Raw genomic sequence first — 14,969 nt, 5'->3', positions numbered from 1 at the left:
AATCTTGGGACTCAACCTGGAGAAGGCAATGAGGGAAATGAATGGGTGTTACATCCTGCCCAATGACCCACCGCTATAGCCCCGTCCACTATGCAACTCTATCAGGTAGCAGTGTGCATTAGTCAGTGTATTTGTGTGCATATTAATTTGTGTATTAGCATTTAGTAGTGTGTATTAGTTTGTGTAATACTGTGTATTACTGTATGTATCAGCATGTAGTAGCGTGTATTATGGCGTGTGTTAGCATTTCTTCGTGTATTAGCATGTAGTTGTGTGTGTTAGTCTACAGTAGGGTGTACATCAGTGTGCATAAGTGTGTGTATTGGCATGCGGTAGTGCATATTACGGTGTGTGATAGTGTACAGCGAGGTGTACATCAGCGTGTGTCTTACTGTGTGTATTGGCATGCACTAGTGTGTATTAGGGTGTGTGTTAGGGTACAGGAGGGTGTACATCTGTGTGTATTAGTACTTGTCGTTGTGCTCATAGATGTTGAGCCCTAGGGAGTCCACTCCGAGCCAGAGCTCCGTCCCCTTCTTGTTCTTGATGTCAAAGTAGTTGACCCCGTACATCTCCAGGTCCTGGGCGATCTTCAGGTACTCCATCATAGAGTCGTCTCTGGAGGCAGACAGATATACATTATACTATGTTTAAATGTAAATTATATGTACATACCTTCAGGTATTCAAACATAAGAGTTGTCCCTGTATACACATGGGTATATAGTAGATAGTAAATAGTACGCAATTGAGTGATGGGTACCTGAGTAAGCCTCGGTGTTCTTCGTGCCACGTCTGTATTCTGTCCTCCCACTGCTCCTTAGTCAGCTTATGTTGCTCCAGTACTCTAGAAATATATCAATACAAACTAAATGAACACACACAAACACACACATATATATATATACATATATATATATATATATATATATATATACATATATATATATATGTATATACATATATATATACATATATACACATATATACATATATATATATGTGTATACATATATATATACATATATACACATATATACATATATACACATATATACATATATATATATATATATATATATATATATATATATATATATATATATATATACATATATTAGAGCTGTCAGTTAAACGCGTTATTAACGGCTTTAACGCAAACCAATTTTAACGGCGTTAATTTTTTTGACGCGCGATTAATGCAAATTATTATTTTTTAACAAATAAAAACAAAGCTCAAAACAAAGACGCAGTAGCCTGACTGCTATGTTCAAGGCATATCTTTGTATGTTCATCGTTAAATTGCATTATGGGCTTTTTTTTTGTACCGTCCTGTTTTGATCAGTATATGTTATATATGTTGTTATCAATAAAAAAACATTTGCACAAGGCAAGCCGATGCACTTCTCCATGTTGATAAGAGCATTAAAATGAGAAAAAATAATGGGACAAAGAATTCAAGGGATATTTAGCATAGAAAAAAAAAAAGACAGCCCTAAAATATTTACATACATACATATATATATATATATATACATATACATACATACATACATACATACATACATACATACATACATACATACATACATATATATATATACTGTATATATATGTACATATACACACTGGCACTGTGATAGCAGTGATATGTCTGCGTGTTCGTGTGGTTGTGTGTTCGTGCGGATGTGTGTGTGTGTGTGATGTACCTCTGGGGCAGCAGCCGGTCCGAGCCCAGGTATCCAGGTGTGTGTGTTTCTTTATTGTAGTCTCCATACTTGGTCTGGACGGAGTAGGACGCCAGCAGTACCGCCGTCTCTGGGGGACAGTAGTTCTCATCGTTCAGGATCGACTCCTTCACCTGTACACACACACGCACACACACACAAAACACAAACACACACACATGCACGCACACAGGCACACACATATACACATACACATAAGCACACACACATACGCATACACATGCACACATACGCACCCAAATATACACAGACACATGCATAAACACAGGCACAAACATTCACATAGACACATACATACACACGAACACACACACACGCACATACACACACACATACATCCAGACGCAGAAACACACACAAACACATGCACGGTCACACACAAACACGTACACACATGCAAGCACACACACAGAAACACACAGGCACACAAATATAAATTAATGTGAGTCTACTTTACGCCCCCATCAATGTTTTTTAAATACAAGGGTTTGATTGGCTCTTTGAGGACCTGCAGGAAGAAGAGCTTCTGGGTAATCTCCTGGATGAGCTCCTCAGACACGTCCTCAGGGTAGAACTTTGCTCTGAACTTAAACTGCAGAGGGTTCTCCTTCCTGACGTCCTGCTGGGTCACCTGCAGGGGGAGACAAACACCCACATATGACCCACAAACTCATGACCCAAAAGTATCACAGACACACGCACGCAAATATCCAACACTAACACACACAACCAAATACCACACACACATATGAATACACACACAAATATAACACACACACACACACACGCATACATAAATATCCAGTGATGCAGGGGAATTTGTAAAGTGGGGAGCACAGTGGTTGAGTTTATGGGGGCGGTACTAAAAGTGGTGGAACACCGAAGCGCTTTAAATAACCAGCCTCCTGTGTTCCTTCTGGAGGTCTTGGGTCGATCCCCCAACACTACTGTGTGTCTGTATGTGTGTGTGTGTGTGTGTGTGTGTGTGTTTGTCTATAGTCTCACCTTCTTGTTGAGTTTGAGCCAGGTGATGTAACTCTTGCTGTCGGTGTATTGGAGACCGAAGAACCAAACCTCCCTAAGGCCTACTGTCTTCACCACCTAGAGAACACACACATCACCATGACGACACCAAAACAACACCATGACCGCATCAGCATGTCCCCGTCAGGAGGACCACATCACCATGACGTCACCATGACATCACCATGACATCACCCTGACATCACCGTGACATCATGATCACCGTGACATCACCATGACATCATCACGACATCACCATGACCTCGCGACATATCCCACCATATCACCATGACAACACCATTATATCAACATGACATCACCATGACATCACCATGACATCACCATGCCAGCACCAAATTATCTCCCTCACCATCACCACCATCAGTTTGTTGCAATGCACCATTTTTTATTATGCACGAGACTATTATTAAAAATAAATAAATAAATACATGCTCAAGTTGTGAGTGTGTGTCTGGATTTTCCTCAAGCAGGATTATGTTTATTCATTATATTATCCTCTATATTTAGTCCTATCATCTGCATAAATAAGCTGTGTGTGCATGTGTGTGTATGTGTAGGTGTGTGCGAGCGTGTGTGCGTGCATGCGTGTGTGTGTGTGTGTGTGTGTGTGTTACCTGGTCGAACAGCTGTTTTCCTGTCGTGTTCGGCTGGATGGCAAACTCCAGCTCTGCGTCCATGGTGGTGACACGCACGTTGATCTGGACACACACAAACACACAAACACACACACACACACACACACACACACACACACGCAAGCACACACACATACACAAAAACGCATCGTAAACTATAGTGGGGTATAGAGACAGACAGTAAAAGGGAGAGTGAGAGATAGAGAGAGAGAGGAGGAGGGAGGTGACACTAGGAGAGAGGAGGTGACAGTAGGAGAGAGGAGGTGACAGTAGGAGAGAGGAGATGACAGTAGGAGAGAGGAGGTGACAGTAGGAGAGAGGAGGTGACAGGAGGAGAGAGGAGGGAGGTGACAGGAGGAGAGAGGAGGTGACAGTAGGAGAGAGGAGGTGACAGTAGGAGAGAGGAGGTGACAGGAGGAGAGAGGAGGTGACAGTAGGAGAGAGGAGGTGACAGGAGGAGAGAGGAGGTGACAGGAGGAGGAGGGAGGTGACAGTAGGAGAGAGGAGATGACAGTAGGAGAGAGGAGGTGACAGTAGGAGAGAGGAGGTGACGGTAGGAGAGAGGAGGTGACAGTAGGAGAGAGGAGGTGACAGGAGGAGAGAGGAGGTGACAGGAGGAGAGAGGAGGTGACAGGAGGAAAGAGGAGGTGACAGGAGAGAGGAGGTGACAGTAGGAGAGAGGAGGTGACAGGAGGAGGAGGGAGGTGACAGTAGGAGGAGGGAGGGAGGTGACACTAGGAGAGAGGAGGTGACAGTAGGAGAGAGGAGGCGACAGTAGGAGAGAGGAGGTGACAGGAGGAGAGAGGAGGGGACAGGAGGAGAGAGGAGGGAGGTGACAGGAGGAGGAGGGAGGGAGGTGACACTAGGAGAGAGGAGGTGACAGGAGGAGAGAGGAGGCGACAGTAGGAGAGAGGAGGTGACAGGAGGAGAGAGGAGGGGACAGGAGGAGAGGAGGTGACAGCAGGAGAGAGGAGTTGTGTGGAGGTGTCAGTAGAACTAGCTCTGGAGGGAAGTGCAGGTCAGCATAGCTCACACCCTCAGTAATTAGATGTAATGACTTGGATAATTCCCATTATAGGAATGAAAACCGCTTAGTAAATTATTCAAAAGGTATTTTTATCTGAGGGTTGGAGTCAGAGCCCAGCGCACGGAGAGGCCAACATGTGCACAACGTAACACACATCAATTATACATGAGATAACACCAGAACTGAAACACACATGCACATACGTTCACACACACACTCACACACTCACGCACCAACACACACACGCAGAACATATGCACGCACACACCCTCCATACACACATGCCCAAAGACAGACAGACCGCACACACATCCCCACATAATCACACACACAGAAACTTCACACACACACTTCACAAACATCCTTCATACATACATACACACACACACACACACACACACACACACACACACACACACACACACACACACACACACACACACACACACACACACACACACACACACACACACACACATACACACACCAACACAGTGATGTTTATTGGAAATCAATAAGAGTATATTTAGGAACACACTTGAAAGTTCCTTTTGTTTACTTTGGAAACTGTTTTAATTGTTTATTTTATTGTTCCTTATTGTTCTTGTTTCAGCAGACTGCTTTCTTTTCTTTCTTTCTTTCTTCCATTCCAGAATACATGAGCAGTATCTTTGTTTTACAAATTTCCTGAATACACGAACAGTTCATGATGCTTTACCAACATTATATCAAAAAGCGTTGATAGTCTTCCATACTTAGGGTTTGTACATACTGGGTACACACACACACACACACACACACACACACACACACACACACACACACACACACACACACACACACACACACACACACACACACACACACACACACACACACACACACACACAGTGCACATTAAGGCAGCATGTCCCTGGGGATGTTTTGTAATCCAGGAACAAACTCATTTATAATGGCTGCCTGCGTCTAACTAGCTGCCATGTTCCTATTTTAATATTTTTTTGCCAAAACACAAAACACTCACAATAAACCTGGTGTGCCTGTGGTTGTGATGGTTCATTATTTAAAAGTGCTTTGGGGGTTTCGGTAATCTAAAACATAGAATTGTAAGGAACTAATGTGATGACTACTTAACTAATAGTTTTCCTTTTAGCATTGAAGGGACGCCCCGAAGTAACATCTGAACACATTCCTTCTCACGGAAACCAGCTAGGGTTAACCACTGAACAGGGGTGCAAAGCATTGACACAGCTAGCATAGGGGCTAATGCCAACGCAAATGTTTAACCTCTCCAAGGCACTCCCTGGCCCAATTCCTAGCTCTCTTTCTCTCTCCCTGCCTCTCTCCCTCTCCCTCTCCCTCTATCTCTCTTTCCCTCGCTCTCTTTCTCTCCCTCTCTCTTTTCCATTACACATCCTCGCTATTTTTCCCACGAATTGTCTTTGGCCTAATTAAGCATTACTCTGATTGATTGAGAGCAGTGTGTGTTTATGTTTGTGTGCATGGGAGCAGTTAGCTCCAAGACAAACTAACGCCAGGAGAAAATAATCATAATCATAATAATGATAATATCTAGACGGAGGCAGTTTCTGCTGGTGATTTCACAGTGTCCTGATAGTGACCTCTGCGTGTCCTGTCAGTGATGTGCTACTGCCGGGGGTCAAGACGCTCCCCTTTGGCCCTGTCATGGTGATGTTATAGTGTTAGTGTGGTGTCGGAGCTCACAGGTTTCGGCATGGCTCTTCTCTCTGCGTTCCGCTCTCATAAAACCCAGAAGAAGAGGAAGTCCTCCGTGACGCTCGGCCGGCCTGCGCCTGGGAACACAAAGACATCAAAAACAACAACAACAAATAAACCTTGGCTGAGGCAACAGACACAAACAGAGAGGAGGAGAGCGCAGTCTTGGCCATGAGAGGAGGGTAGTACATATATTGTGTGTGTGTGTGTCTGTGTCTGTGTGAGTTTGAGAGAGAGAGAGAGAGAGAGAGAGAGAGAGAGAGAGAGAGAGAGAGAGAGAGAGAGAGAGAGAGAGAGGGAGAGAGAGAGAGAGAGAGAGAGAGAGAGAGAGAGAGAGAGAGAGAGAGAGAGAGAGAGAGAGTTCAAGGCACCTGTGAATGTGCATTTCTATATTCGTCAACGTTTCACCTTAAGAGTGTAAGGAGAGAGGGAGGGAGGGGGAGAAGGAGAGATTAAAATAGAGAGAAAGACAGCATTTTTGTGATAAGGGAGCGATGTTGAATTGGGGCCAGTAGGGACAGCTGTGTTGCTTCATCGTATTAAGGCGACATCAACTGTTAATGATTTGACCAATCACAACCTTTAGCTTTCGTGGCCAATGACATTAGTTCTGGGGCTTGTACTTCTCGTTGCAACGACTGCTCCATTTTAGAAGCATAGGAACATTGGAACGTTAGTCATGAAGTCAGTCCTAAAATATACATATATGTTATGTTTGAAGCTGCCACAGCATGTCTCACGCGGGACGTGTCAAAAAAAGGTTTTCATTAGCCTAGGTTAGCCTAGCCTTATGGTTTATTTACGGTGATTTGGGACTTTACAGTACAACCTCTCGATATGGAGAATCTGCAACAAAAAATCCCATGATGCATTGCGATGGACTACATGCCCTTTAAGTGTCCATATAGCAGTGTGATAAGTAAATGTCTGATGACGTAGTCTAAGAAACGCTAAAACACTTTCTGTTTGATTCTTTCTCACTGATTTATCCTCTGCCCCCAAGCAGCCTGGTGGGCGATGGAGCATCTTATGGAGTATTAATGGAATGGAACAGCGGGTGCATTCCTTCTAAACGAGTTTTAGAAGGTAGCGCTGGACGACATTGGGAATGCAGCCCAAATGTAGTAAGCACCAGAGGAACAGAGAGGCAATTACAACATCAGAACATCTGGAGAACCCTGTTAGATGAGTACTTCACCCCTAGGAGAAGCTCAAAGCATAGTGTGTGTTTGTGGTTCTGTGTGCGTGTGCATGCATATGTAGTTATGTGTATGTGCGTGCATGCCTGCATGTGCGTTTGTGAGTGTGTGTGCGAATGTATGTGTGCCTGTGTATGCATGTGTGTATATATGTGTGTGCGGGCATGCGTACATGTGCGTATGCGTATGTGCATGTGTGCGTGTGAGCGGGTGTGTGTTCTGCTTCAGAGAACAAAGAGATGAAGCAATTGCTCGGCAGTAACATCTCATCCTCTTTATTAACATATTATACATCAACGTTTGAATGAGAAATATTATATACTGTATAAATGTTGTGCTAGATGTTATTTTCACGATGTTACTTATGTATGTTGTTTGTCAGGAACCGCAAGATCTTCTAAACAAGATAGATAAACGACAACAACAATGTAATCTCAATCTAAACTACGATTGTTTGAGTTTTCTTGATCCAACTCGAGTGAAACCCACTTTTAACGTTGAAACTCACAGTCCCAGTCACACTTACAGTCATCAAGTGACGCCTTGCATAATCATTTTAATACATAACAATAAATTGATCTGGTGAGTGCTCCACTATAACAAATCACAGCCTAAAAGATTAGCACACACAGCTTCCTCTCTGTGATAACAGATCCCTCGCCTCGCTGCCATAGGTTCACCAGCTGGAACTAGTCACCCCTCCATTAGGAGAATGAATATAATATTAGCGTGCAGCAGATAAAGCTTCCCCCTGATCCTGGCTGCTCCCTCCTGAACCCTGGAGCAGGTACACTCGTAAAGGTGAATCTAATAAAGGGGCCGTGTTGTTCCTCCGTTCACCGACTGGTTGTCCTTGCCCATCGGCAGATTTAATTGGCTTAGAACTTTTATGGAAAAAACAGGGGGGCTGCCGGCTACAAACGAACACACACATACACACACACACACACACTCTCTAAACTCTCCAGGGAACCCATTAGTGAGCAAAATATCCGGAATGTCCAGGGTACACTATGAACCTCTTAACGGGCAGGGTGTGGGTGTGAGTGTTTGTGTGTATGAGCATGTCTTTGTATTTGTGGTTTTGTGCGTGTGTGCCATGCAGTTGTATTTTAATGACTTCTGACCCAGTTGACCAACACTAGCAGCTCCACACCTTGTGGACAACAACAGACCAGTCATACACACTACCTACCAAAAGTAAAACATGGATTTTCCTCACAGATCAACTGTGCACAGCCCAACACTCCCTCTGACGTCCTGGTTACTAGGGGACAGTATAGTTGCATTGGGGTAAGGGGTTAGGTGTCAAATGAGCCAGTAAAGCCATGACAGCCCTCAGCTCTGCTCTGGCGGTACCACACACGCACAAGCAAACACACACACAAACACTTCCGACGGCTGTGACAACAGTAGCTATAGAGGTTGAAGCACAAGGCTGTCTTTGTATCATATAGTGTGTGTGTGTGTGTTTGTGTGAGTGTGTGTGTGTGTGTGTGTGTGTGTGTGTGTGTGTGTGTGTGTGTGGGGGGGGGGGGGGGGGGGGTGATCACATGACACGACAGAACCCCTACTGTCTGGGGTCGTGACCTCACATGGAACTCACTCACCCCAGTGTTAGGATTTAATGATTACTGATACTGGATCAGGTATCAGACATCAGACGGATACTACTGCTCTACTACTAGACTCATGTCTGGTACCTTTCGGCCTACTCTCTGCAGACATTATACAAGTGATGCACCTGCAGAATTGCACAACTAGGCTACTACAGTATTCCTGTAGTAACGTATACTTAATATGTAGGTCTACTATACTTCTTTGAGGACTACAGTAGTAGGCTACTGTTGGAGAGTAAGAAACCTGCAGTAGACCATTCATTCAGTATAGGTAAACTAGTTTCTTCAACAGCTACTTTGTGCAGAATTTCTGTACCAACATAGTATTGTAGTAGACCTACACAGTCGTAGATTTACTAATTTAAGGCTTGTGTTTACAACGAGAAAATACTGAACAAATGAAAACAAAACCTAGACCATGTCATCTGCATTTGAACAGATGGAGAAGCCATATGAAACACGGTTATCTTGGCCAGAGAAACAGCTAGTTTGGTGATAATGTAAATGCATATCGGCCTGCTCAGATAAATAGTAGGCCTACAGCTCCCTGAAACACAAGACCGTCCGTTAAAAGGTGTCCCGTGTCGGTATACAGGGGACGGGAGAAAAGCGAACCACGGGCAACAGCGGCCGTGAACGACCGACCAAACAGCCAATCCAACTTCGGTTCCCGGTGCCATGCGGCCAATCAACGGAGCTAATTAAACCGCGCGTCACCTAGGCATCTGTTTCTGCCAGATCGCAAGGCGCTGTATGCGTTAAGTGCGTGTGTGCGCAACGGGCAACGGAGCTCTATTCTCGGACAGCGTGTGCGCCAAAACGCCACTCTGGAACGTTGGGAGCGCTGTATCATTTTGCGTTATCTCCAGAGGCGACCGCCAGAAATAGAGGAATTTAAAATAGCCGTGGAGACGCTTCTAAGGTTCAATGGCGAGACCAAAAGTGTATTTGCATATGAACGATGACGGAAGCCTGTGTTAGATACAGACCTTTCGATAGCCTACTGATATGACTTAACGATACCGTATCTGGTCTAAACCCCGCAGTGATGCAGGAGCGTCGTCGGTGTCTCTCGTTCGTAAAGTTGCAAAGCTCCCAAGAAACCTGGTCTCGTCTTTCTGCAGGAGAAGCCGACAGTGAAAACAAACACACCCACTCCGGGCTGTACCAAACCACGTCCATCTAATATCAATGCGGGTTATTAAATATAGACGACTCGGTTATCCCTTTAGAGACATTGTTGCGTGACCAGTGGCTGGTGATGAAAATAAAAACTTTGTTCCCATAGCCCCGATAAAGGTCGTCGGTCTGTCCAGACAACCTGTCAACGGTCCCACACGGCTATAAATACAACGGATTCGCTTGAACACACCGGTCCTGCGGACCAGAAACCCACCCCAGCCCGCCTGCCTATCCATAAACTATCATGTTTTAGAAGGCAATGCTCCGATCACCTGCCGCTATGACACCGGCCGGTGTAAGAGATCCGTTACCCACCTCCCTCCCTCCCCGTTCCCTCTCCTCATCACAAGTGTTTAGAAACGCATAACTCACCTCCAAAGTGTCGCTGTACCCGGAGACCCGTCTGTGTCCCGGGAGTATCTCGTCTATCTACAGTCAGTGCCGTGTACATCCGGGCCGGTGCAGCCTCCTCCTCCGGTTCTGTCTGCTCAGGGAACCTCTTCTCTCCCGGACTCAGAAATATGGCTGACAGTCTTACCGGTAGAGGCGTGGAGAGCGGATCTCCCCCACCTCCCCGCCTTCTGCCCTATAGAGCTACCTCCTCATCCACCTCCGGGCCAGGACACCTCATCGACCCCCCGTGTATGGTGGTGGGTCGGTGGGCACCTAACGTGGGGTGATGTGGAGGAAATAAGATACACAACAACAACATAATGTAAGGTTTCTAGCTCCAGTGTCCCCGGGGAAACTTGCTCCTCTGGGGCTCCAGGTGAAGGAAACATATCACTATTCATAATGAGGGTTATATAATCAGACCATTGATACATGATGAGAGTGAAAACGATTGAATATGTCCATAATATGAAGGAATGGATGCCAGATAGTAATAATAATAATAATAATAATAATAATAATAAAAAGTATAATAACAACAATATGTATCCACAGTTAGGTCTACACTGTGAATACCTAATAGTAACTGCTAGCATTTACAAAAGGTAGGCTATTCACATCACAGAACACATGCACGGCCTTACCCCAGCGACAGCGTTTTTCTCCTGGATTCTTACCTGTAAAAGTAAAGGAAAATCCCAAAAAGTTATCCTAGAAAAGATCCCAAAAAGGGATCCAAAAAAAATATCCTAAAAAGGTAAGAATTATACAAAATGTAATGTAAAAAAAGAAATCTAAAAAAGGAATCCTAAGAGATTTCACAAAAAGTGATCCTATAAAAAATCCCCCAAATAATTAACCAAAAGGTTATCCCAAAAAAGAGCAATCTAAAAGAAGTAACGTAAAAATGCTTTTAGTGAAAATGGTAATGATTTCATTTTTGGATCATTTTACATAATTTTTTTGGATTATAGTCTTTGATTAAAAGGCCGTGAAAATTTAACCAATTACCATGGCAGTGTTAATGCTACTCGGGCAATGAGTATACATATATACTGTAAATATATTTTTGTGCATTACTATAAACTTAGGCATTCCAAATTTCCTAAAGTTTTAGTAATTTAAAGTATGTTAAAGATATAGGCTACTTATAAAAAAAGTAAACTTATAACAACAAAATAGATTAAATGTTACAAATTGTTCATACATTCTGTTGTTGTGTGTTACAAAGCTATAAAGAGCTAAACGTTCTCAAACTGTGATGGGATGTGGTTTCCATCGTGACGTTTTGTACCTTGATTATACTCCTCTCTTCTTAAGAAAGAGAGCTGGACTTTCACCATGGTAACCGTTAACGACCCATGCCACACGCCTCCTGCTTGCGGTAACCGATGACCTTGTGACCTTGGCAGCACAGGGGTCGTGACCCAGGGATAAGAGAGCATCCAATAGTTTCAAGTAAACCTAATGACGATTTTAATTAAAGCTCTCTACTAACACATAACTACATTATATCTCCAGGTCCTAATATCCTAGTTATATCATCTCAACCCAAAATAATGCACATAGTGCATAGTGAATTGGATAGGAGAGGATCAGGGATTAGGGTTAGATTATCTCTTTGAGTCTTGTGAACTTTGACCTCTTTTCCTCCTCTTTAAACCTGACCGCCTGGTGATTTGATTAATATTGGCACCGGATGTTTTAAGCAGCGCTGAGGGAATTCAAATCAGTGTGCCTCATATTTATAAGTGAATAGCAGGATAACTCCAATTAATCGAGCACGGTTACATTTCCGCGTAGCCTACTTCCTGTGAGTTCCGTGGAGCAGTACCGCCGCTCTCTACCTATGTGGTAGGGGAAAACAGCGAAACCCAGTGGATAGAGGTAGTAATGACATGAGCTGCAGGTGCAATGGCAACATCCCCTGGCGACTATTATGTACAATAACAACCGCTGCAACATCATCTTTATTTATCTGTGAGCCGTCATTTGAAGTGAATGTAGAGTCTCAATAAAGTGTAATAATTTCGGCCTACCGTCAAAAGTATCTACCTCAACTTGTCCAAGGGTTATTTTTTGCTGTAGGCTACTACTCTTATTGTTTGTATATGGATATATTTACTTATATCTTTTTTATCTCACCTGTCGAAATCAACCCAGTAGTAACACTGATTGACCGCCAGGTGGCAGCAAAAGCTCAGCATCAAGTAAAACGCTCACACGGAGTAGGCTCACAGTTAAAGGTCCCAGAGATTCGGCCTCGACAAACCCCGATGCCATATATGGCGAATGACCGGCTCAATTTCGGAAGCATAGGAGCATAGGGTATTTTTCTTTGTAATTTTTTTTGTAATTTTGTAATTTTCGGGATTTCGAATCAGTGTGCCTCATATTTTTAAGTGAACAGAAAAAAATCAGTCACAAATGGTCACAAAAAGAAAATCCCCTTTGTTGTGGCTCACATTAAAAACTTGAAAACACACAATATCCTCTTACAGCATACACATACTACATAGGCCTACATGCAAGAAGCGTCTTGACTCTCATTGGTAGAGTGTTCTGATCCCAATCATCCTCCCCATACACATCTCTGGGAGCTGGTCTTTCCATACACATCACATCGTGTCCCGTTAATAGCCCCAACAAGATAAATAGCTCTCGGTGGATTCGAGTTAGCCAGGTCTAGAGGACGACGGGAGGACTGAGTATTCTGCTGTTTGTTTGGAGTTCATCATAACTCCCTGTAAATATTTACAAGGAGAGGAACAGTTGACGGAAATCAGCTTTTACGTACCTCACGTCTCGTTAACATAGTTAAAATATTAGTGGAGAGACAGTTATACACACACACACACACACACACACACACACACACACGCATTAAGTGCACACACACATACAAACACACACAAACACACAAAATGTGATGCAAGATCAGTGTTTAATGACAATACCAGTCTTGTTAATCAAACCACCATAACCTTCAACCTTGGCTTCACTAAAACATCTCTGTTACCAATGTAGTATGTCTAATTTACTTCCATAGTATTAATTAAGCTGAAGAGCATTTATCATGAGCGCTCTGGTCATATGCATGTAGCATATAGCACTTTCGTGCTGCGTTGCATTACATTTTTAGAGTTTGTGGACAACATTAAAGGGAATTGCCGTACAAGTACTTTCCAAAATGTATCATCACAAAGACCAAAGCGCTTAATTGATATTGTTGACATTCGTCGCATATCCAATCAGAATGCTCTTAGGCAGAATCGGTCAAATGATCGTTGGTGCCAGATGTTCTGGGGAAGCCCGGCCCCGGGAAGCGATGGTTACGCTGGTTCATCACCCAGACCGGTATTGCCCTTTTAAGCTTTGGTCTTCTCATTGATGCTGCCACCAGAGAATCTTCTAGTTCTCCTCTAAAGGCTCCAACCCAATAGGAAACAAACATTCTCCCAGCTCAGCACGAGTACAGGCTGACACTTCTACCGTCACAATCTGGCAGAACAAACGTGTTTATTTCACCTGAACGGCACATGCTGGCTGTTACACGGTCAATACGTGTCATGGCTCTCTCTCAGTGTCACCGTGTCCTTTTCTCTCTCCCTCTCTCTCTCTCTCCCAGACCAAACGCATATGCAGTGACTCACACATGCACCCACGCACACACACATTCTATAGAGTGCATCATGTATTGAAACATGCGTGTGTGATTCTTGTCTCGTCCTGCAGCATAAATACAGTTACATCATCTTTTTGACAGACAGATACTAGAAACATCTGGTTTAAAAACTCGAACAGAGCTTAAGGCTGTTCACACAAACACACACACGGACAGATGCACACCAGACACACACACACAAGTTCATTATTGGTGCGTTGTTGTGTTTTTTCGGTGAGCGTGCGTGATGCGTAGTGCAGGTGAGGCATGGTTCCGGTGTGTTTAGTTCAGAGGATTCTGGGACCTCAAAGTTGACCCGTCATGGACAGCGAGGACCCAACAGCAGGTATGGAATGTAACACTGCATTTATACCGTGACAGATGTGGAGGAAGTAATGAAGAGGAGGATGAATGACACGAGTGTCGTCTTCAAACACTCTGAAGGTCACATTCAGACCCCCAGTCAGCCCACACATGCTATTAAAACACACACATGCACACACTTGCGCGTGCGTGCGTGTGTGCGTGTGAATACAGTATGTGGGTATAGGTGTGTATGTGGGAGAAGAGAATGGAAATGTTCAAATGGTTAGTGTGGGCCGGGGGTTAGAAGCTGCTTTCCCACTGGGGAGGGATGACCTGTAGAGCCCAGAGTGGGACGGCAATGAGTGAGACCCAACAGGGCTCCACCCCCCCACAGGTTTGGAATACCCCAATATGGA

The 14,969-nt window shown here is 44.0% G+C and overlaps 1 protein-coding gene across 1 annotated transcript in view; it reads right to left on the bottom strand.

Annotated features, from left to right (window-relative positions):
- LOC130373690 (radixin-like) overlaps positions 1 to 10,745 on the bottom strand; it is a 17,123-nt gene extending 6,378 nt beyond the window's left edge. The window contains exons 1-9 of the mRNA XM_056580313.1: positions 10,563 to 10,745; positions 6,179 to 6,267; positions 3,406 to 3,489; positions 2,753 to 2,848; positions 2,256 to 2,378; positions 1,709 to 1,860; positions 763 to 846; positions 472 to 618; positions 1 to 16 (exon numbers count right to left, since the gene is read on the bottom strand). The exon at positions 1 to 16 is cut by the window's left edge and continues 81 nt beyond it. Coding sequence (XP_056436288.1) covers positions 1 to 16; positions 472 to 618; positions 763 to 846; positions 1,709 to 1,860; positions 2,256 to 2,378; positions 2,753 to 2,848; positions 3,406 to 3,489; positions 6,179 to 6,190 — 714 coding nt within the window. The 5' untranslated portion in view covers positions 6,191 to 6,267; positions 10,563 to 10,745. The remainder of the gene's footprint in view (positions 17 to 471; positions 619 to 762; positions 847 to 1,708; positions 1,861 to 2,255; positions 2,379 to 2,752; positions 2,849 to 3,405; positions 3,490 to 6,178; positions 6,268 to 10,562) is intronic.
- Positions 10,746 to 14,969: the final 4,224 nt, after the last annotated feature.

This window comes from Gadus chalcogrammus, chromosome 20 (genome assembly GCF_026213295.1).
Source record: "Gadus chalcogrammus isolate NIFS_2021 chromosome 20, NIFS_Gcha_1.0, whole genome shotgun sequence".
Lineage (NCBI taxonomy): Eukaryota > Metazoa > Chordata > Actinopteri > Gadiformes > Gadidae > Gadus > Gadus chalcogrammus.
Note: the sequence above shows the minus strand (reverse complement) of the source record. Positions and strands in the feature narration are given on the sequence as shown.